A 21,122-nucleotide genomic window follows, 5' to 3' on the forward strand; every position below is an offset into this window, starting at 1 on the left:
CATTGGAAAATGAATACACTAGGATTTGTTTCACCAGTGTCAAAAGCTTATTTTTTATTAATGCATTGAATCCTACTGGAATGTCTTCAAGGATACTTGGCTTAATGTTGGTTTTCCCCTTGCTGCAAGTTTTTATTACTAAATAAATAAAAGCATTTAGTATAGCTGTAAGCCAGGATAATTCTTCACAGTGCATTGCAAAAACATGGTTTGAATTTTGGCTTTGGGTCTGGTAGAGGGTTTGAATAAAAAGATACCTCCCTTCCTGATAGAGCTTATGATATTCTGAAGACCAAGTCATCTGTAAGTTTGCCAGTGGTGATCATGGCAGTTAGAAAGGGGAGAGTGGCAAAAGAGAAGTTTCTGATGCAGCCATCTACTGGTTGTATATTTTACTTTACACAGTGGATTTGTTTACTATCCAGAAACAAAAACCCCACCAATAACCCACTAGGCTAGATGGTAGTCAAACATTGGCTGAGACTGTTGCATGCAGTCTTAAAATAGTTTTTAATTATTTCCCTCACAGCTAAAAAAAACCTGATGCTGGCTAGAAATGGATAATGTGACAAAAATAAACATATCCCAAGGTAATTCATTTGCAACACATTTTAGAGCAAATAAAAACATATTGGAGATGCATAATGGGCTTAGAAACCAACAAAGATCTGATTCTGCTTCCATTATGTCTGGCACAAAATCCTATTTACTTCAGTAGGTACAATATTTTTAAAGGTTTACAACCTTATCCCAAATGTTGCCATGGATTTACCAACCACATACATTTGATGGAGCAAGGGGCCTGGAGACACTTAAGAACATGACTGGAAAAAAAATTTGTACTGTTGGCAGGCTTGCAGAAAAACACCTAGATTAATGCTCAAGTTAACACAAGGAAACAAACATGTCCCCTTACTAGCCCAGCATTGGGTGGGATCACACAGTGACTGAGGGAGCTGTGGACTGACCTAGCAACCATGTCAGCTGCAAGCAAGAGAGGGGGGTTCATCCTGGGGAAGAACCAAGGAGGTAAACTCCCTTTTCATTTTCTTTTGTGTATGTTTTGTGGGTTGGTTTGTGTTGGTTTTTTTAATACAATTCCCCAAATACAGTGTCCATTCCCCTAACTCTGGTGGCTTGCGACCTACTTTTTTAGCTATCATCATCTGTCTGAAGAATCATAGCTTTATTTTTCCTAGTTTTCATCCTTGTCTGGCCATGCTTTGGCTGTGTCAGATGAGGAGGAATGCTTTTCCTTCTGATGATCTATCAAGTAAGGGAAAAGCTCTCCTTGTATGTGATTTTGGGCAGTTTGTAGGACTGATGCGCCAGGCCTTGGCAAAAGAAGTGTTACTACAGTAAGCTTATCCCAAGGGCAGCCTGTTGGGCTCTACAGATCTAACTCTGCAAGAGTTGCTGAAAGAAGTGTAACTCTGCAAATTTTCTTGGCTGTGAGTCCTCAGCTTCTAGCTCTGGTGTGGAGCGGTAGCCCTCATGGTGAAGGGCATGGGGAAGAGCCTCCTCCCAGCTGAGGAAAACTAAGAAATAACTGCTCTGCTAAGCCAGTTTGCTAAGAGTAAACTACAGTGTGGTAGGGATGTCAGCAGAGAAGCAGTTCTGAGAAAATCTTCTGTAAGGCTGCAGAGTCTGACTGCAGTGAAGGGGACCATCCTGATGGTACTTGCATTACAGGAGCTCTGGGCAAGCCCAGTATAATGGGGAAGATGACAAGGGTTACAGGATTCAGGAACAGATTAGGCTAGATCTTGGATGGAAGTGATGGAAATTTAATAAAGAAATAATATTTTAAAAAGAAAAATAGTTTGTATGGGCTGTTAGGCTAGGGACAGATGGCTGGTGTTCAGGGACTTGCAGGAGGTATGGAAGGAGGTGTATCCAAGCCGCTACAGGAAAGAGTCAACTAGTCTAAAATGTTAGAGCTACTGGTGTGCAGCAGCAGTTGCTTAGCTCCGTCCAATGGGGTAGATTAATTTACATCTCTGTTAGATCACTGTTTTCAATCATGATTTAAATGAGCAAGCAGGAAATCTGATTTAAGTTGACTTATCAAGTTCTACATCTGTACTTTAGTTACCTTTCTGAAAGCCTTACTGTAGTCTGTACCACGACAGCTACCCTTTGCTAACATAGTGAATATACCTTTCTATTTAAACAAGTATGCAGTTTGCCATTTGCTTTGGTTAATATATTTTTTCCATTTTCTGTTAAAAAAGATGATGAATGGTGCTTTTCTTATTTACTTGATTAATTTTTAACTTCTGATTTTCATCAGGCTACATTTGGATGGAAATTGGAATCCAATTAATGAACAAAACTAGCATTTAAAATTGTTTTCGTTAGTTAAATGTGCTGGATATAGACGAAAATTCCTTATCAAGCCTGTTTTGTGTTTAAAGCATACTGATTTTTGTAGAAACAAAGCAAGTATTATCAGCTGTTTATGAACTGAATTAATTGTTTCTGGTTACCATGCTCTTCAAGAATCTCTTTCTTAGAACTAAGGAATCTTGGTTTCTGAATCTTGCTTTCTGGAGCTCTTTTTTTAAATTCTAAGAAACTTTAAGCCCTCTATCTGAGTGAACGTCCTGGTGTTGTCTGTGTACTCTGGCTACGCAAGACAAACTTCTCTTCCCCAAAGCCATATTCCTCAAGTGTATGTGGGCCTCCCACCTCACCACCCAGAGGAGTATGTAGATTGCTTTATACTGTTCAGGCCTGTTCAGTGTTAGGGTGGACTAGTCCTGAGCCCACCCCACAAATACTGCTAGGGCAGAAGAGACATCACAGTGTATCACAGACCTCTGAGAGAGTTATTCATGAATTAGGATGGATGTATGGGCCATGCATCTTGGAGTACCTTGGTTTCTATTTAAAAAGATGTATTTCTACATTTTGGTTGGTTCCCAGGGCTGGGCTGGTCTTAAATAAACTATTTGCTCAGGGGGAGGGTTGGAAATAAAGTCAATAGAGAAGAAAATTGCATAGACTTCTCCATGTACAGGAGACTTTACTGTTGTTAACTAATTCCATGACTTAGTGAACTTTACAACTTCATTAACTAATGCACACTACTTTTTACATTTAGGTTAAAAAGTATTTACATTTATAACTCTACCGTTAAGGAACTTAAAGTTATGAAGTGTAAAAGATGAACTGCAGGATGCTCTCGAGTCATTACAGACAGATATTCTCCAAGATATATATACACATATATATTTTAGTTTTTAAATTTTAAGTATATGTTTAAGCAAACTTGGCTTTGTTAAGGGAGTGAACGTTGAAGCTCAGATTCCACACAGTGGGAAATTAGTTCCCTAAATTTAGTGCTTCTAACATATGTTTAAGATCTAGGAATCTATTTCTGATATAACTTATGCTAGAAGTTCCTGGAAAGCTCTATGACTTATGCGGCATGGCATGGGGAAGATTAAATTATAGTTGATTTTCTTCCATCCTGAGATCCTCAGAAGCATCTGTAAGATTGATAGGTGGTGTAGTCATTGCATTATGTTTTGATGTGTTTCTTTTGGAGGATAGTCTTCCAGTAAATACAAAAGGATTTTAAAATTATTGTGGGTAAGGAGGTGGACAGATAATAAATTGAACTTGCTGTTATGATACTCTCTTAAAAGCCTTAGCTAGACTTGATTTCTGCCAGAAGAAAAAAGAAAGAGCTGTTGTTTTTGACATTCATGCTTTAAAACAAATCAAACAGTATGTTTTTTTGAGTGGTTAAAAATCACTGTGGGTAAAGAAATGGACATAATTTCTCTAAATCCTGTGTGATGTTATACTGGAGATGAATTTTGTTATATGTATGTGCCAGTGTGCTTCTGCAGACAAGAATTTGAAAAATGATAACGTATAAACAGTTCAGTATTGACAGATTCTCCACTGTTTCTTAATAAACGTATATCACTATTACATCAAAACGGAAGTGTAACATTAAAGAATCTCACTCACACAAAAATATTATACGAGTAGTCCTTTAGGAAAAAAGAAGTTGAAATGTATCAACGAAGTTAGGAGGAGGGATGAGGGGAAAGTGCTACAGTGAGCAGACTGTACAGTTGGAAAGACACATGTACATCTTTTGTCTTTCATTGCATTTGCTGCCCATGTTTAAGGGTGAGGCAGCAGAAAGGAATTTCGGTGGTGAATTGAATCTAGCCAAGAAAGTGGCTTGAAATCAAACTTCGGGAAGGAGAGGGGAAAACTGTGCTGCAAGGCAGATGGGCAACAGAGGGAAGGCAGGAAATATCTGCAAACAAAAGTAATGAAGTTTGATTTGTTTCTATGGTAGAGAAATGTGTCTGGAGGTGGATTTAGGTAGAAGGTGTGTAAATTCTTGAAAAGCAAGTCAGGTTATGTGTTTGATTTGTAGCAGTGTTGTATGAATTAGCTGGAAAGCTTGTGTGCATTAGTTCAAAATTTACCTGGAGGAGGGTGGCTGGAGTTGCATGTTGGAGGGCAAACTTCGGCAGTGGACTTTTGAGGAGCTGGAGCATGTGTGGACAATTGAAGGTAGTGGTCAAGGAGATAAGTGAGCAAGGGGTGGCTAAGCTGTCTCCACCTGGACTGGAAAGAGGTTACCTCTACATGCATTGCAGTTAGTATGGGTCAACAAAACCAGGGAAAAAAAAAAAAAAAAAGCCTCATGAATTTGTATTAATTTAGAAACAGTTTTCTGAAGCGTTGAAATCAGCCAAGTACCCACAGTAGCATTTCCAAATTACTGGAAATCTTGCTGGATTCACAATGAGCACGTAAAAGGACTTACTATGAGTACATTCACCAGACGTTTGTGATAATAGGAGGAGAAAGTGAGTAATCTTCTGGAAAGCAGTTTAACATATATACTGAAGTGACTGGTATCTTTCATTACAAATATGTAGTTTCAGGGCGTAGTTTTGAGATCGTTTTAAACTGATCTGTAAGGCAGATTAAAAGGGCTGTTCCCACCTTTTCCCGTGCTGCGACCTAATTGCTGCTGCTTCCTCCCTTGTTCCAGGCCTGCTGCTTGTGTGGCTCCCTGGTTATTTGGGTCAGGGACCCACTCTGGACCTGCAGTCTTGCTGGCCCCAAAGCACACAGGGCAGTGGGGAGGGCTGCGACCTCTGTCCAGGGAAAATGTGGGTTTAAACCAGCATAAACTGACTGAATCCTGATGCCTTGTACGTGTGAAAACACAGGGTAAATTGTGCAACTGTTGTGATCACCTAAAGCGACTGGCAGAATGTGTTTCTATTCTCAATATCCTATTCTGGGGTTTCTTCACCTGGTACATGGAGCTGTGCCTGGAATTTGTTTCCCCTGAGGTTACAGTTGACTTGCGTTTACCAAAAATACAGTGGTAAAACTTGGAAACAAGCATTTTGTTCTGTTTTTGTTTTTTTTTTTTGTTTTTTTTTTTTTATGGTTAATGCACTTGGGACTTTGCTTCCCCTTGAAATAAGTTACTGAAATATAAATATAAGTAGAGAGCTTTTTTAGGATTGCAGCTGCTTTTTGCTTTGTGTTGCATATCGCATATCTTTTTTCTGAAAATACCCCAGAAAAAGCTGCTTCGGTAGGCTTCTGTATGGCGGTCTGTGTCCCTACCAAAATATACGAAAGAGCAAATCTGAATGAGCACAGTTGGTCCCACGTGCTCTGCTCACTGGCGTTTGGTCTGGTTTGCATGGTGGGCACAGAGAAAGTGAGGATGAGGATGGCTATGTTGTCTCAGATACCCCTGCAGGAAAAGGGCTTGTTAGTTTTTGTCTTGTTGAGGACGAGCAAAGCAAATTTTGAAAATCCATGAAGGCTACATAGTGGAAGAAATGCTTTAAAAGGGGTGGGTCTTAAATACCTCCCAGTTCAAAGAAAGGCTTGTGTGAAATGCTTTTGAGAAGTAACCCTGACATAAGTGGATGGGTTAATGGTACGGTTGGGGTAGTGGGCACTTGGTGGTGCTCCACTAGTCCGAGACAAGCTCTTCTGAGGCTGGTAAAATAGTTACGGTTAATTGTGGCATATGTAACCCTGCGGTTCAATCATTGCTATGCAGCATGTAGAGAGGATCTCGAGTGTTATGATGTGCTCTCCAGCTGGGGCATCTGCTTGAAAGCAAGAGGAAGCTGTAGTGGTGCCTGATATCCAGTGGGTGCAACGTTAGGGTCCTCTCGCTTTTAAGAACGCCTAATCTGATGTTTAATTTACTAGCCTGCTTGAGGCCTGCTGCCAAGGCTTCAACTGTTGCATAATGTTACACAGGAGGAATCGCTGGCAGTTTTCAAGCTGGCTATCATTCCAGATCACTCCCACACAAAGGAAATTGTAGCATATATGTAACTCTGAGGCTTTTTGTGCCACTCTCAGCACAATTTAAAATTAAAAAAATAACTAGAAAAACTAGAAAGGGTTTGCCTGCTCAGGCTGTAGCCCCTCTGCTTGTGGCAGCCTCATCTGCAGTCTTGCATGTGGAAGAGAATCCAGATAGTGACAGGTAAGAATGAAAGTCTCGCAAAGAAGCAACACCATGATCACTTTTTAAAAGCTCCTAAGCATTAAAATAGTAAGTATTTTATAAAAGAGTAAATAATCCTCTCTTGGCTCAAACTCTTCTTTCATGTTCTGTGAACTTTGTGATTCCCAGAAAAAGCCAGACCCTAATATTCAGACATCACAGGACATAGTAAGATTTCCCCCTCATTTCCATGCATGCCTGTTCCGTACGCGTTTTCCTGTCAGTCTGATTTGTAATGTTCAAAAACATTCACTACATATTTCCTTCTTCCCCACAGCAACAGCCCGAGTCTGAGACTGTTCATCTGTTCATCCCAGCCTTGGCAGTTGGAGCTATTATTGGCAAGCAGGGACAGCACATCAAACAACTTTCTCGTTTTGCAGGCGCATCTATTAAGGTATTATTACACTGACTAACTTTCTGTCTATTCTACATGACACTTTCAGCAAGTTTGCACAAGCCATGTTTTCGTGAATGTCCTCCCCCACTCCGTGCTTAGAATGTGATGTGATAAATGGTACATTTGTTTATAAATCATCTTTTAATCTTCCTTGAGACAAGATAATTAGAAGCATGTTTTCAAACGTCTCCTGAGGTGTGAAATATAAGCTGCAAAGAAAACTACTTTGGTGGTCTCGATTTCTTAGAAACAGACTTAAGTCTTAATGACACGGTGCTTAAAGGCTTTATTCTTGCTTTCGGTAACGTGAAAATTGGTGAAGTAAATTTCTTGTCTGAAAACAGCAGCACAGGTGAAGTCTCCTACTGCTGTGGACACTCTTGCTCTGTTCCAGATGGATTGGTCTGGGCTGTTAAGCTTGGATGGCTTCACACTGAAGGGTTCATCTTGAAATCACCCATGTACCCCTGGTGCTCCTGGAGTTGGTTGGTTCTTTAACATTGTGTTTACCCCGGCACCCTGCTTTAACATCCAGCTGTTTGTGTTGACTGCCTCAATGTAGCTGAGAAGACAATGGTTTGCAGAGGTTGGCTTAATGGTAGCTTAAGTTTGAATTTTAGTCAATTTAGTGAAATCCAGCTTGGCTGTGTGCAGGGTTTAGTACCAGTTGTGGTTTGTAGGAAGGCCTGGAGTTTCTGCTACTAATGCCATTGTAACCACAAGCATCTTCTCTAGATGCTTGAGCTTCTTGTAAATAGCCAGTTCTGCTATTCTGTGCTGTAAAGATAATGTTTTGGCCTAAATTAAAAAAGAATAAAAACCCACAGCATGTAGCTTTGTTATGCACTGTTAGACTGACATTTTCCGGCACAGATGAAGCAAACATTTTCTTCTCAGTTCTCTTTTTGCTCAGGAGATGTGGCCTGTTTACTGAATGCTATGGCAGGGATCTGCCAAAGGTCGGGGCAGAGGGGCCGGAGTTGGTTGTGCTGAGTTGAGCTTGGTGAAGCCAGTGAGGCTGGGCTCAGCTTGGAAGGTGTTCATCTAAGTGTACAGAGCAAAATAATTGGGGAACCCTGATGAATGCATCTTGTGTGTGGTTTGCCGAATGCCAGTCCATTTACTGGCCAATCAACCAACTGGCACACTGCCCGATTCCATCCTTTATTGAGCAGTATATTAAATAGTTGTTATACTACCCAGATGGTTTACGTTAGTAGAGCACCAGTAATCATATTTTTAGGGCAAAGAAATGGAATAAAGTGAAAGGTGTTGATTTTTCTTTATCAAAACTGTCTTGCATAGGAGTGATGTATCACATATATTTCCTCTTTCTTTCTCCATTCCCATAGTTTGTATCTAAATATTAAGAGGTATATGGAAGGTACTGCTAGGTGGAGAGAGAAATGTGAAATAACCTGGACCTCCAAGAACCCGTTCAAACTAGTTCTTTAGTTGGTCTTTGGAAGACAGTTTAGTGGAAAGGGAGTTTCCCATGTTTCTCGTGCATCTGGCTAACAGTGGCCTCAGGCTTCCTTTACTGGCTGGCACCCTTCTACCCAACATATCTGTATTAATTGAAATTCAGTTAAAAGCTTGCTAAAGCTCTGGTCTTTTGTTCCTTCATGAGGAATAAAGTAAAGACAATTTTTGTGGGAATGGGATTAAATATTAACAGAACTGTACAGATACAGGGTATGCTTGCTAAATTGGGAAGCTGTATGTATGCTGATCAACTAAAATAAAAATGCAGATTCATCAGTAATCTGATGGAACAATATGGAGCAGCAAGCTTGCTTCTGTGTGAAGTGTTAAATGTGTCAGTAGTAACTTATTCAAAACTTCTGAACTTCCCTTTTGTTGACCACCTGCCCTTTATGATAACTTTTGAGCAAAATAATAAATTGTGTACCATCAAGGAGTCTGTGCTTTTCACTAAGACTTGGAGGGAGTGCTGCCTGAGTAACTTTTAACTTGCCCAACTGTAGTAATTTTAGTTTGTGGAGGAAGTGAGTCTTTGTGCACAACACTGAACTTGTTTTGGGTTGTGCTGTAGATTGTAACAGATGAGAACATTTTACATCCCCATGCATTGTCTTTTGTTCTTGTGCTGAGCTTTGTAGATCTGATGAAACTCTTTAGCCACAAAGAGTAAATAAACCGTGGATGCACCGGGGTCTGTCATAAGGCTGTGGTGTCCAGCCCACCACTTCAGAGGTGTGTGAGGCTGATGACTTCAGGTTGCATCCCTGTGCTGGGGGTCATTGTGTGGTAATATGGGCACCAGCAGATAGAATTATTTGGCAAAGGAGCCAGGCAGAGATTTCTGGGCTGTCTGTTGCCGACCCTGTACTTTAGTGCTGGGAACCATTGATAATCATCTTGGTTATAAATTACCCTTCCCATCTCTGATGGAGTTAGGATGACTGTTATAGGTTTTGGGTGTATGAAGTTGTCAGCTTGTGACTTGGCATATGGAAGATGGGTTGTTTTCCAGTTAGAAATGTAAAACTATTTCTCTCAGAACTGAAAAATTCACCACTTGGATACTATTTGTATGTATGTAACTTCTCCTTCCAAGAGCAGACAGACAAAATTCACACTGAGGTCTCTTAGGCTGCCCCTTCAGACACTGAAATATTAGTTGGTACATGTTTCTTTCCCAGCCCTCAGCCATGTTTTACTCCAGCTGCTGAGAATAGGACATTCTAAGATAAAGGCAAAGCAAGAAATGTTCCAGAACATTTAAATATGTGCAAGACATAATGAAGGCTCGATGGAAAATACTTCTCCTAAAATTTCGATAAAGGTGCTGGTGTTCGCTAAGAAAACATGAGGTGACTGAGAGGCAAACTACAATGTCCATTTTACATTAATGGCAATTATCAGGCTGAGCTCTGTTCAGTCAGCTGCCTCCAAATGTGCCTCGAAATTTTGTCCCTCTAAAATATTTGTGTTTCAAAGAATGAATGGATTTAGTCTGTGCTTGCCCTACCACAACGTCATGTCATATAAATGTATGGCTGTAAAATGAATGTGTATTTTTAGATATTGCCAACTGGAACGCAGTAATCGCATGAAAAATAAATATGCAAGCCAGATAACTAGTATGTAATGGCTTCTCCATCTTGGGGTACAATATGAATAATTATGAACTTTCGTTAGCAAAATTCTTTAGTGAAAATGATGCATGGTGACTGGTAATTTGTCTGAAATAAACTACAGCTGTTAAATATGAATAACATCCCTATGCCAACAGCTAAGATGAAATCCTGTAGTGTTTAATATATTGCCCATTCAACAGCAGCTATGTAATACTAGATGCAACAATGGAAATGTCAGTTGTGATAAACAAAAGATTCATCCAGAATGTCAGAGGCTAGTTTGAATTATTTAATGCCACTGGAGTCTGAGAACAACACCCACAGAAATCTTACTTTTGTGGTGACATGAACTGCTAAAGACCCTACAGGCGTCTCTGTCTCAGCTCTGGTGGAGCTTAATTTTTATTTGGGTCACACAAATAAATGTCTGTAGATACAAACCCCTTGGAAACTGTGAACTCATTGTCCAGTATAGAGGAATGTTTTGGATCTGGTTAGTTACAAAAGTAAAGTGATCTTCTGTTCTCAGGGGGACAGATGCAAACTTTTGCTAATGAGCCAAACTTGTTAGAAAGACTGTTTAAGTTAGTGGGTAGGGATGAGAATCTCGGTCTATTAACCATAGTTGTCTTTTTGAAGACTACATGTCTTGCATCACTCATAGCCACATGAAAATGGCTTGTGGGATTTTGCCATATGTGGATGAGTAGCTATGCCTTTAATTTTCAGAAGTAAATTTGCTATGGTTTAGCCAATTTCTCCGTATTTCATTATAGCTAATTAATGCGCTTTAAAGAGAACAAACCCGTCATGACTGAAGTGTAATGCTGCGGCTGTAACGAATAATTTTTCACTCTTGAACAGAATGTGAGACTGAAGCAGGGAGGAGGTGGCTTTAAACTATTCCTTCAAAAGACAGCAACCAAAAGCTATGTTTATCCATTCCAGATTGCCCCTGCTGAAGGACCAGATGCCAAGCTGAGAATGGTTATCATCACTGGACCTCCAGAAGCTCAGTTCAAGGTACAACATATAAAAATGTGTCAGTCTGTAGTGGCCTTTAGACTGTAATGGACAATACTGAAAACAAAACACTTGGTTCCAAGCACCATTTTATTCAGAATTTTGGTAAACACTTGATTTTTGCTTTCCTTTTGCTGAAAGGTATCCTGTGAATTTGAGTAATACAGGCCACATTCTGGTCACCTGAAAAACTGGTGGGAGTTTCATGTAAGCTAGAATCAAGTCTAGCATGAAAGTATGGCCATATTACATTCCTTTTTTTCCCTTTTATCTACAAGCACAATAGTTCAATCTTTCAAGACTGTTTTAATACATGCAACAGTCTAGTGTGTTTAATTGAAATAACAAAGCTGACAGGATGAGAGACTGAGTCTTCCGAGGTTACTGTTGTGTGCCAAATGGAAAACGCTTTTTGGGTAGCTCTGCAGATGAATGCAGAATTTCTAATTTTATTTACACTACAACTACAAGGAGATACTCAACCTGATTATCCCATTTGTGTTCAAATTGAGTCCTGGAGTGGCCATCTGCCTTAAGTGCCAAGGGATAAATCTAGTTACCCCAAAAGGACTTGTTAGGAGTGATGCAGACAGCTCAGTGCAGCAGCCTGCCCTCATCACAGATGAGGCCCAGAACAGGTAGAAAGTCACTTGAGAGTTCATGTTCTGGCATCGTTCTCTTGCCTGTTCTCGTTTTTGTCTTTGCATTTTTGCTTCGGGGCATCATGCAAGGAGGAGGTGCACAAACTTCAGGCATATCTAGAATCAGTTTCACTAATGCCTTTAGGAATTTTGGAGAAGCATCAGGGCAGGTATTTTGCAGTGGTAACAGAGAACCAGATACATTTGGGATTATTGCTCAGTTACCATATACATTTGAGAAGCTATTGAAGGCAAAGGATAATTTAGAAGCTCTGCCTCCTTGAGGTTTTCTGTGTGCATGTGGGCTTGGCTACATGGTGTTCTCCATACATGGAGTACTCATGTGATCTGGGATTGGCACAAGGTCAGACTCTGGCTACCTCTTCTTTCCATCAGATATGAGTCAACTTACCCTCAAGCAGTAGCAGGCCAAAGTAGATTTGGGCATCCCTTAGCCTGACTTTTCCTGTAGGCAGAGGCTTGTCCTCAGGCTTCCTCTCAAAGATAGATTCAGATTCCCATAGAGTTCTTATGTCAGCTCTTCTCCCCACTCTGGATCATGCAAGGAAGAAAGTCTCCCATTTCTGCACCACATACATTGGTTAAAATAGCACCAATCGGTCAATTCTCTACTCTTGGACTTATGCTTGTAAAAGAGGGATCAGTGTACTAGCACAGCTGATGCCTGTGAGTATGCTGGTCTTGTGAAGGAAAGGGTTATGCCTTGGGGCTTCCCTCAGCTCCAGTCCTTGTAGTCTTTTGCTGCTCTGAACAGTGCCCTTTTGACTGAGATGGGCAGAGGCAGAGTTCAGCCCTTTCTTTTATCACCAGTATTAACCTGAAGCATGCCCTACAGTCAGGGCTAAGCTTCATTAATGCTGTCCTTAAGGTCTGTTTAAGGAAGGTCTTCTCTATCTTTGAGCATAGGCTATTGCTTGTTGTGCACCCAGATTACATTCTTGGTGCCTAACTTGAAGAGAGAATAGGTGCTGCTCACCACTTCTCTGAGAGACGTTGTCATCCTGGAGCCTGTGAGTTTGGCATCCTTTCCCTACTGTGTTGTGTTCTGCTGTCTGTGATTCATGTCCATAGTAGCTGCAGTGGCTACACCCCTTTCTTCCTCAGCTGCAGTAGTCTGAGGATGTTGCAGTACGCAGGGATACTTATTATTAAGGCAACAGGAAAAGAATATGCCACTGTTTACAGCCTCTGCTGCAGTGCTCCCTAGAGTTTAGGCACACCTGTGACATGAATGTTCAGAGATGATCATGTTGCCTTGGATATAGGACACATGCAAGCAAAGTGGAATCTAGTGTAGGCAATGTCTTTCAGCCACTATTTTACTGTGAAGGACCTGCAGCCCGGTTAGGTGGTCTCTCTGTCTTGAGACTTGTTCAAGAGCTGAAAGATTTGGGATGTTGGAAATATATCTTCTGTCTTTTAAAAAGTCAACATCTCACCTTGCTTTATATAATTCAGCAGTAATGCATGCTTTTTTCCTATGGTACCTCTCCCACTGAGCCCTGCAGCCTGTGCAAGTTGTCAAGGTCTTATACACATGAAAAGCATTGCTACTGAAATCAAAAGGGCTATGCTGGCTACTGTCTTTCTCGAACAAATTTGGAAATAGTTTCAGAATCTCCAGCACAAGATGATGTCTGAGAGTATTAGTTTATCTGCTCTTGGAAAACCCTTCTAAAGTTTTCCTGGAACAGGAATCTTTGATTCTAGGGCTGTAGACAGTGACAGAATGTGGTAGTTCTCGTATGGCTTGTCTTTTCTGTCACTGAAAAGATGATAGCTTTTGTCCTCTGTGACAGGGTCCCATGACCTGCAGTATCCCATCTAGGTCAAAGCCATGCATTAGAGATTCTTCCATACTCTTCAGGTGGAGTCTGACTTACCCAAAATACTGAATACTTCCAGTTCCAAAGTCACAAAATATCTTTCATCTTACGCTTTCTAGAATAGCATGAACTTTAGGCTTTTAGGATGTGAGCTAGAAATAAGATAAAATAAGCTGCCACTATTTAAAATCATTATCACATCATGCAATCTTTTTGGACTTTTCATATTTCATGGTGGCCTGTAAGATGGCTGGTTTTAGCATGTATGCAGTGACAGGGCTGGTGAGTGTGATTTAAAGAAGGTGATAAAGAATCTGAAGTGGAAAGGCTTTATGGTCTTAGGTTTTATGGTTTTTACAGAGCATCTCTCTTCAGTATCTCAACAGAAACGTTTTTCTGATGCCTCTAGGAGATGAAGAGTAGAAGATCTCGTTACTATTTCTCAAGAATTTACTGATGAACAGCAGGGAATAAGGAAATAAATATGTTTAAAAATTGGCACGATTCATGAGCTTAGTCTCAGGGGACATTTTTCTTGCTACCTAGCATTTGCATGTTCCCCAGAAAAGGGAACCATGTGCTGGTTGGGTTGATACTGTTCCCAGGGTGCTATTTAGATCTAGGTAGTTTGATTTTGCACTTTGGGAAATTGAGCAAGCTCAGATTTATTTATTTTTAAACAGTATGTTGCAATGGATTGTAAAAGTAAGCTATTTGCTCTAATTGGAGTCTTTATCCTGTGACTTGGCAGGGTAGGGGGCTGCCTTTTTTTTTTTTAAGCAAAGTATCCTTAAAAGAATGGGTTTCTGAGCCAATTGATTGTATTCTGTGTTTCTGGGTGTAACAAAAAAAAAAAGGCTTTAGCCAGATGGTTCTTTTTCCCACCACTCTTTACCTCTATAGAGCTGCAATAGTTTCTTTTAAAAGCAACATTTCTACTGAAAAGGAGAATAATAATGATCTCTGAATTATTCCATGATTCCCTGGTTTGTCATGCAATCTTTAAAGCTGGGTAATCATGCTTCCTAGTTTACTACAAAGACTTCTTTTAGAAAAATATTTATTAGGGAAAATGCTTTGTTAGGGTTGTGTATTGAGAATTCTCCTTTCTTTGGAATTTCTTGAAGTTAACTAGATTTTAGTAAGTACATTCTTTAACTGAAAGCATTTTTGCAGGCTCAAGGGAGAATCTATGGAAAACTTAAAGAAGAAAATTTTTTCGGACCTAAAGAAGAAGTGAAACTTGAGGCTCATATAAAAGTGCCATCCTATGCTGCTGGTAGAGTTATTGGTAAAGGAGGCAAAACAGTAAGTAGCTGAAATGAAACTCTTAGTGTTGTTCAGTTGTTTCTTATTTCAGTGTGTGTGTATATATGTATAAGGTTTAAATCTTTACCTAACTAATAGCTAATCCTTTGAAGTGATGTTAAAGCAGGTGCTAGTCTCTTAGCTGTACTTGTTAAGGTTTCCTTACTTCTAGTGTGGAGTCAAGAGAAGCTGATCTTATAGAATGATTTATTCAATGTAAAACAAAAAAACCCCCAGAGTTTAACAAAAATTGGTAGTCCCAGTCAGATCTGCAGGGCTTTTAATAGAAATGTAGTTTTTCCATTTTAAAATGAATATACTCCCACTCAAGACCTGCTTCTGTGAACCTTATCTTATGCCAGATTTTGCAAAAAGAATTCACTAATCTCATGTAATTAAAACTAAATCCAGTGTGTCCAAAGGTGGCATTTCTGGCCACAACTTAATGAAAGCGTAATTTCTAAATAAGTGGGGGGAAATTGACATGTTAAGACCTCAATATTGGGGGGTGGGGGGGGTGGAGTGGTGGAAATTTTTTTTTGCTTCAACTTAATTGATGGCACTTCTTAGACTCAGTTTGTTGCATGAAGTAAAATCACTGAGAATTTTCAGTCCCGAAAGGTGTCGGTACTCTAATATTTTTATATGGTTTTAAGTCAGGAGCTAGCTGCTATTTGCAAAGTTCAGTCTTGGGTGTCCATCCTTGAGTGCAACAGGGTCTTGAAATTAAGTGTCAGGAGACAACGTGGCCTCTTTCATTACTTGCAGTGGTAAGAGGTTTATGGACAAACATATCTGAAAAGTTGTTAATCTAAAACATTTTCTTATTAAATGATGCTGTGCATTTCTAAAATAAGATTAGTGCAAATGGGGCAAGACTCTAACCTTGCCCCTACTTAACACTATGGAAGCTGATAGGCTACTGAAAATAATGTGGACACTTCATTGTTCTTTTTGGAGTTCTCCATCTTGTGGTGGTTTTTCAAGGAAAAACGTATAAATACTTTGACTTTTTTTTTCTTCCCTACATCATACATTGTATGAGTCTTCTGACCTTAAACTTGTAAACTCAACTGTAAACACTGTGGCATCTATTTCCTTTTTTAAGACATGTATTTAACACCTTCTGTGTGTTGTATTTAGTCTTTAAAACACTTCTACAAATCTAGAGAACTTGGTGCTAATTTATGTTAGAGACACAAGAAGCTCATCTTGCCACGTGCACGCTGCTGCACAAAGATGCTTTCTGTTAGTGGGTTTCATATTTTAAACATAACTTAGAGGATGATGTTTCTGTGGTCAGCAGTATCTTTGAGGCTTGGTGGCTGTGGGATATTTGTTTAAGATTTTCTGACTTCTACTATCTATTTATAGGTAAATGAGCTTCAAAACTTGACAAGTGCAGAAGTTGTAGTCCCTCGTGACCAGACACCTGATGAAAACGATCAGGTGGTTGTGAAAATAACTGGTCACTTCTATGCATGCCAGGTAGGACTGGAATGATTTTCTGTGTTACCTTGATGTTTCCATGGTCTGTCTTTCATATCCATGTGCTAGAGCCAAGGGATGGAAGACTTTTTCTCAGGATACAGAAAGCACTTCTTGCCAGGTTCCTCTAGTTGTCTTGCTGCAGTAAACTTCCTTCATGCCTTGAGACACATTTATAACAATATTGCACTGTTACCTATGTAAAGCAGTTTTCTTAAATTATCCTATTGATATATGCAAGAACTGCACCTATGTATGCAACTTGTCCACATTGCCCAAACTGTTAATTTAATAGAATAAAAAAAGGATCACAAGATACTTTCCCCTCACCACACTCCTAGTTCAGACCAATTCCTTTTGATACTTTGCTATAGGTGACTTGTAATTCAGAAAGGTGATGGGAGGGCTGGTCAATCCTGTAAGTCTGACCTTCTGGATTCCCTGGTGTGTTTCTAAAAAAAAAAAAAATTCCACTCCATTAAAACAGTGGTTCTTTTAAAACATTAGTATCTTCAGAGCAGTAAAATGAAAGTAGTCTGTAGCATCAGTAATTTTAATGTTGGTAGTCATCTTCCTATGCTTATGTTTTCTGTATTGCAGATGTGAAAACTGACCATGCAGGTAGGTGTGGTAGATGGAAAAAGAAGAAAAATTAGAAATTAAGTTGTACATCATTACTAACCCAGGTGTATTTTAACTGATGAGTAATCTTGTCACTAGTGGGAACTTAATTATTCCAGATTTTCTTAATCCAAGTAGCATATAGTCGGCTGTAAACAGCGGTCACTACAGCATGGCATCATGATACCTTGTTTCTTCTTCTTTGTCCCTCAGCTTGCTCAGAGAAAAATTCAGGAAATACTGGCTCAGGTAAGAAGGCAGCAGCAACAGCAAAAAACATTGCAAAGCGGACAGCCTCAGCCAAGACGAAAATAAAGGTTTAGAAAATGGCCCATCAGAGACAGATGCCAGACCAAAGACAGACTGTGCGACAGAGAGACGGGTGGTGAACACCTGTTGAAGTTATATGCAGAAGATCCACCAAGCCAATCACCTGTTCGAGGACCAGGCAACCGTTGAACGCTGTCTCTGAGAATGTATTCTTTAGGCTCTCTCAAACTTTTGAAACCCAGCTTTAAAATAAGGACCCCTTCACTTCCCTTTTGTTCTATTCTCACAATTTAACATAAACTCGTTAGTCTTTTTTATTGTTCTTATTATTCCCCAACAATTTTAGAACTTGGTTTAATGAAGCTTTCTCTTCTGAGTTCACTGGTTTAAAAAAAAAAAAAAGAAAAGGCATTGCTCTTATAGGTCCAGTTGTAAAAGAAGAAACACATTTGGAGGGTGGGATTGTGGGTGGGCTAGGGTTAGAGCAAGGGTATTGACAAGAGTTTAAGTGTTAGTCCCAACGTTGAAACAAGTGGCATTTTTTAAGGAGAATTTGGTTGCATTTTTACATAACACTGCCATGAATAACCTAAGGGAAGTGTTGAATGGTGTTGGCCAGGGCATAAAAAGATAAATATGCATTTTACTAAACTACCTCAGGCATTTAGTACCTCAATGAGAAATTGTTCCTTTTTTGCTTTTTTTTTTTGGTATTTTGTATACTTTATAAAGCTAATAGTTCTTGAGCATTTTATTTTTTTAAAAAAAAATTAAAATTTGATCAGCCACCAGCCAGGAGTACTACAGACTTATCGGGGAAAAATATAGTAGAGCGCTTCTAGCTGCTGGCTGATGGGAGTAAGGTGGGTAAAAAAAACATAGCCTCAGATTTTCTGAGGGCTTCAACACCATCATTTGTTTAAAAAAAAAATTCAGTGAATGTTCAAAAGATAGTGAATGATGCCAACATTCTGATAGCAGCAATGCCGTTTAGTTTTCTTTTAAGATGGGATGAAAAAGTTTGTGACGGTACTTTTTTGGGAACAGGACAAGGAAGTGATGGCAAGAGGCTGGGGTTGGGGGAAAAATTTAGAAGGCTGCAAGAGGCTGAATTTTTTTTTGTGCTACTTGATTGAATGCATGAACCCTTTGTGCCTTTGACCATCACTACCTAATAATGCTACATTTAACCATTTGCAGCCCATTTGGACTTTGCCATTTTGTTCAAAGAGCAAGCTTCATCTTCAGTTTGATAGAACACTTGATCCGCTAGAGCGTATTGGAGGCCACGAGGGTCTCTGCTGTCTGCGGATCACATCATACTGCTTTCAGTTACCACGATGGGGGAAGGTCAAACAGTGTTTGATCACATTGAAAGATAATGAAAGGCTAAGTTTACATATCCAGCCGCTGTTATGGGCCACACTAAGCCACTTTGAAGGTTTTAAAAATTATTACAAGAAAAAAAAAAAACCACAAAAACAACCACCTCTCTAGCCTGGCTTATAATAGATGCAGCAGGATTTATGCACATTCTGCAACCAACCATTAGAGAAGAAAAAAAAAAATGTCAAAAGGCAGGGATAACAGGAAAGTTACCAAATTTTTTAATTTCCGAATGTAATTTGAATGATGATTGTGGTAATAGTGACACATTCAAGTTTCTACAATAAACTTCAGTCTACCTCAGTTTAAGAAAAAAAAAAAAAAAATGTGGCAACACATGGTGCATAAAGACTGCTGTGTGTGTGTGTGTGCGCGTGCGCGCCTGTATGTGTGTGGTCGACAGAGCCATGCTATTACCTCTGAACCTTTTTTTGTGATGTTTTTTGTGCATGAGATGATCAGAATCACCATGCTGCACTGATTTGAGGGGCACAACGAGCTAAAACATTTGTTTCATCATTTTGTTATCTACCTCTTAGGTTCATGTTGAAATAGAGGCATTACTACATAGACTTAGATAATCTTCCCAAAGATCATTGTTGTACAGATTAGATAATTTTGAAAATGGTCTGAAGTGTTTTTCCTGCATCTCTTCTTTACTAATTGGTTTAAAAACCACAAACTTATGTTGTAGTTTTAGCAATGAAAAATGAGTTTCTTTTCCTTTTTTGACAGTGACCTTCATCTAGCCTTTAGAGGATTTTTTTTTTCTTACAATGAATTTAAAATTACTGAAGTATGAAAAGTCATAGCATTTTAATTTTTGTTGAGGCTTAAGTCAGTCTGATGTTCCTTTCTTAACATTTGAGAAGGATTTGACTTCATTATTTTCCATAAAAATTCCTTTACAAATAGGCGCTGCATTTACATCTGCTGATTTAAATACTGTCATCTCTTAAATTCCTAGACTTAGTATGGTAAATCATGTTTTTCTTTTCAATTGAGACTTGGTAATTTGGAGTATTTGGGAATAGCTAGAAAGTAAATACTGTAAATGATTTCAATATCCACAAAGTATGGATCATTTTTCATCTGTAATGTGCCCCCCAATGCAGCTCCACTTGCCAGATGCCTCTGAATGGAATAAAGAGTTTAACTCCTATCATCAGATAAAGTTGTGTGGTGTTTTTTTAAATTTGAGGCATAAGGACAGACTGTTCAAGTATCTGTGGTACTTTGATCAAGTTGGTTTTCTGTCCGTAATAATAACTGGATAAGGATGAAGTCACCCAGAGGTATTCCATAGCTGCCAGGGCATCCAGCAGCCAGGTTACGACATTTGCATTTCCCAACACAAGCAGTGACTTCTCTGGCTTACAATTCATCTTCTCTCTCTCAAATCACAATGTTATAGTCTGTAGTGCAACCTGTAGTTTGCGGTTTCAGTGTTAAGCAGATCACTTAGGCTGATTTGCTGTGGAAGGAATGTGTACTCAACTGCCCTGACCCAGGGCAAATATGGAGGAATCTTTTAACAAGTTTGAAATGAGATCTGAATAGCAGTTAAATTTTTGGGGGGGGGTGGGGGGGCTGCTTTTTACCCAGTCTTTACCTTGGTGCTCTCAGGGTGACTGAAGCTGTGTAACGGGCCTAGAAGCTTGGATAGGCAGAACCAGTCACACAAGCAAACAGATGTGATGGCAACCTGTATCTCACTCCCACCACCACCACCACCCAGACGCACAGCTCTTGCCAGTGAGGCAGTCTCACCTCTCCAATTATATCTTTGTTAACACTGTTTGGAATAGAAATGACACTAGATGAGGACTTTAGTGTGAGAGGGAAGGGTTGGGGAATGAAGCGCTGTCATGAATAATATAATTCTGTACCTTTTGAAGAGTAGTGGAAAACCAATCTTGTTTTCCAAACTCTTGAACCCTCCCACTTGTCTTTACAGCTCATTTACTGGGACCAACCAGCTGAAAGAGGCAATTGAAATTATGTCTGCAGAAGACACTGCATAGGGTGTTGCATTTCACAGGCACCTCTGTGCTCATTTTTCCATGCTGATATTGAGCTATCTTCTCGGAATCGGCATCGCTACCATTTGAGCAACATAAGAAGCCTTCCTCTGTATTGCTCGTACATTTGTGAGAGCTAAACCCCAAACTGTTTTAAGCATTTGCTTAATCATGATGCTTTTATTTGCTTCTAACCTGTCAAAGCTTTTATTCTTAAGCTGCAATTTCCAAGGCATGCGCTCTTTGTATTAGTTTTCATTAAATGAAGCATGTGTGCTGTGCAGGACAGTGTGGTCTCAACATGGTACCAGGGCATAGGATTTTTAAATGAACACAAAAACTTGTAGAGTTAAACACTCAAGCTGGGCTGCAACAGAGAGTTAGCTCAACTCATGGATGCAAAAACTGCTTGGTAACAAAGTTACTCAAATGCAGGTCAGCAAATTAGTGAAATGATGATTAAAGTCCCACCTTGGTAGTTGTT

The 21,122-nt window shown here is 39.6% G+C and overlaps 1 protein-coding gene across 1 annotated transcript in view; it reads left to right on the plus strand.

Moving 5' to 3' along the window:
• The window catches only part of IGF2BP3 (insulin like growth factor 2 mRNA binding protein 3), a 113,878-nt gene extending 94,093 nt beyond the window's left edge, over positions 1-19,785 (plus strand). Inside the window, exons 11-15 of the mRNA XM_026843064.1 lie at positions 6,807-6,926; positions 10,982-11,056; positions 14,721-14,852; positions 16,227-16,340; positions 17,175-19,785. Of these exons, the coding sequence (XP_026698865.1) occupies positions 6,807-6,926; positions 10,982-11,056; positions 14,721-14,852; positions 16,227-16,340; positions 17,175-17,276 (543 nt within the window). The 3' untranslated portion in view covers positions 17,277-19,785. The remainder of the gene's footprint in view (positions 1-6,806; positions 6,927-10,981; positions 11,057-14,720; positions 14,853-16,226; positions 16,341-17,174) is intronic.
• Positions 19,786-21,122: the final 1,337 nt, after the last annotated feature.

Source organism: Athene cunicularia (genome assembly GCF_003259725.1).
Source record: "Athene cunicularia isolate RWA chromosome 2 unlocalized genomic scaffold, athCun1 chr2_part1, whole genome shotgun sequence".
In the NCBI taxonomy this organism is placed as follows: domain Eukaryota; kingdom Metazoa; phylum Chordata; class Aves; order Strigiformes; family Strigidae; genus Athene; species Athene cunicularia.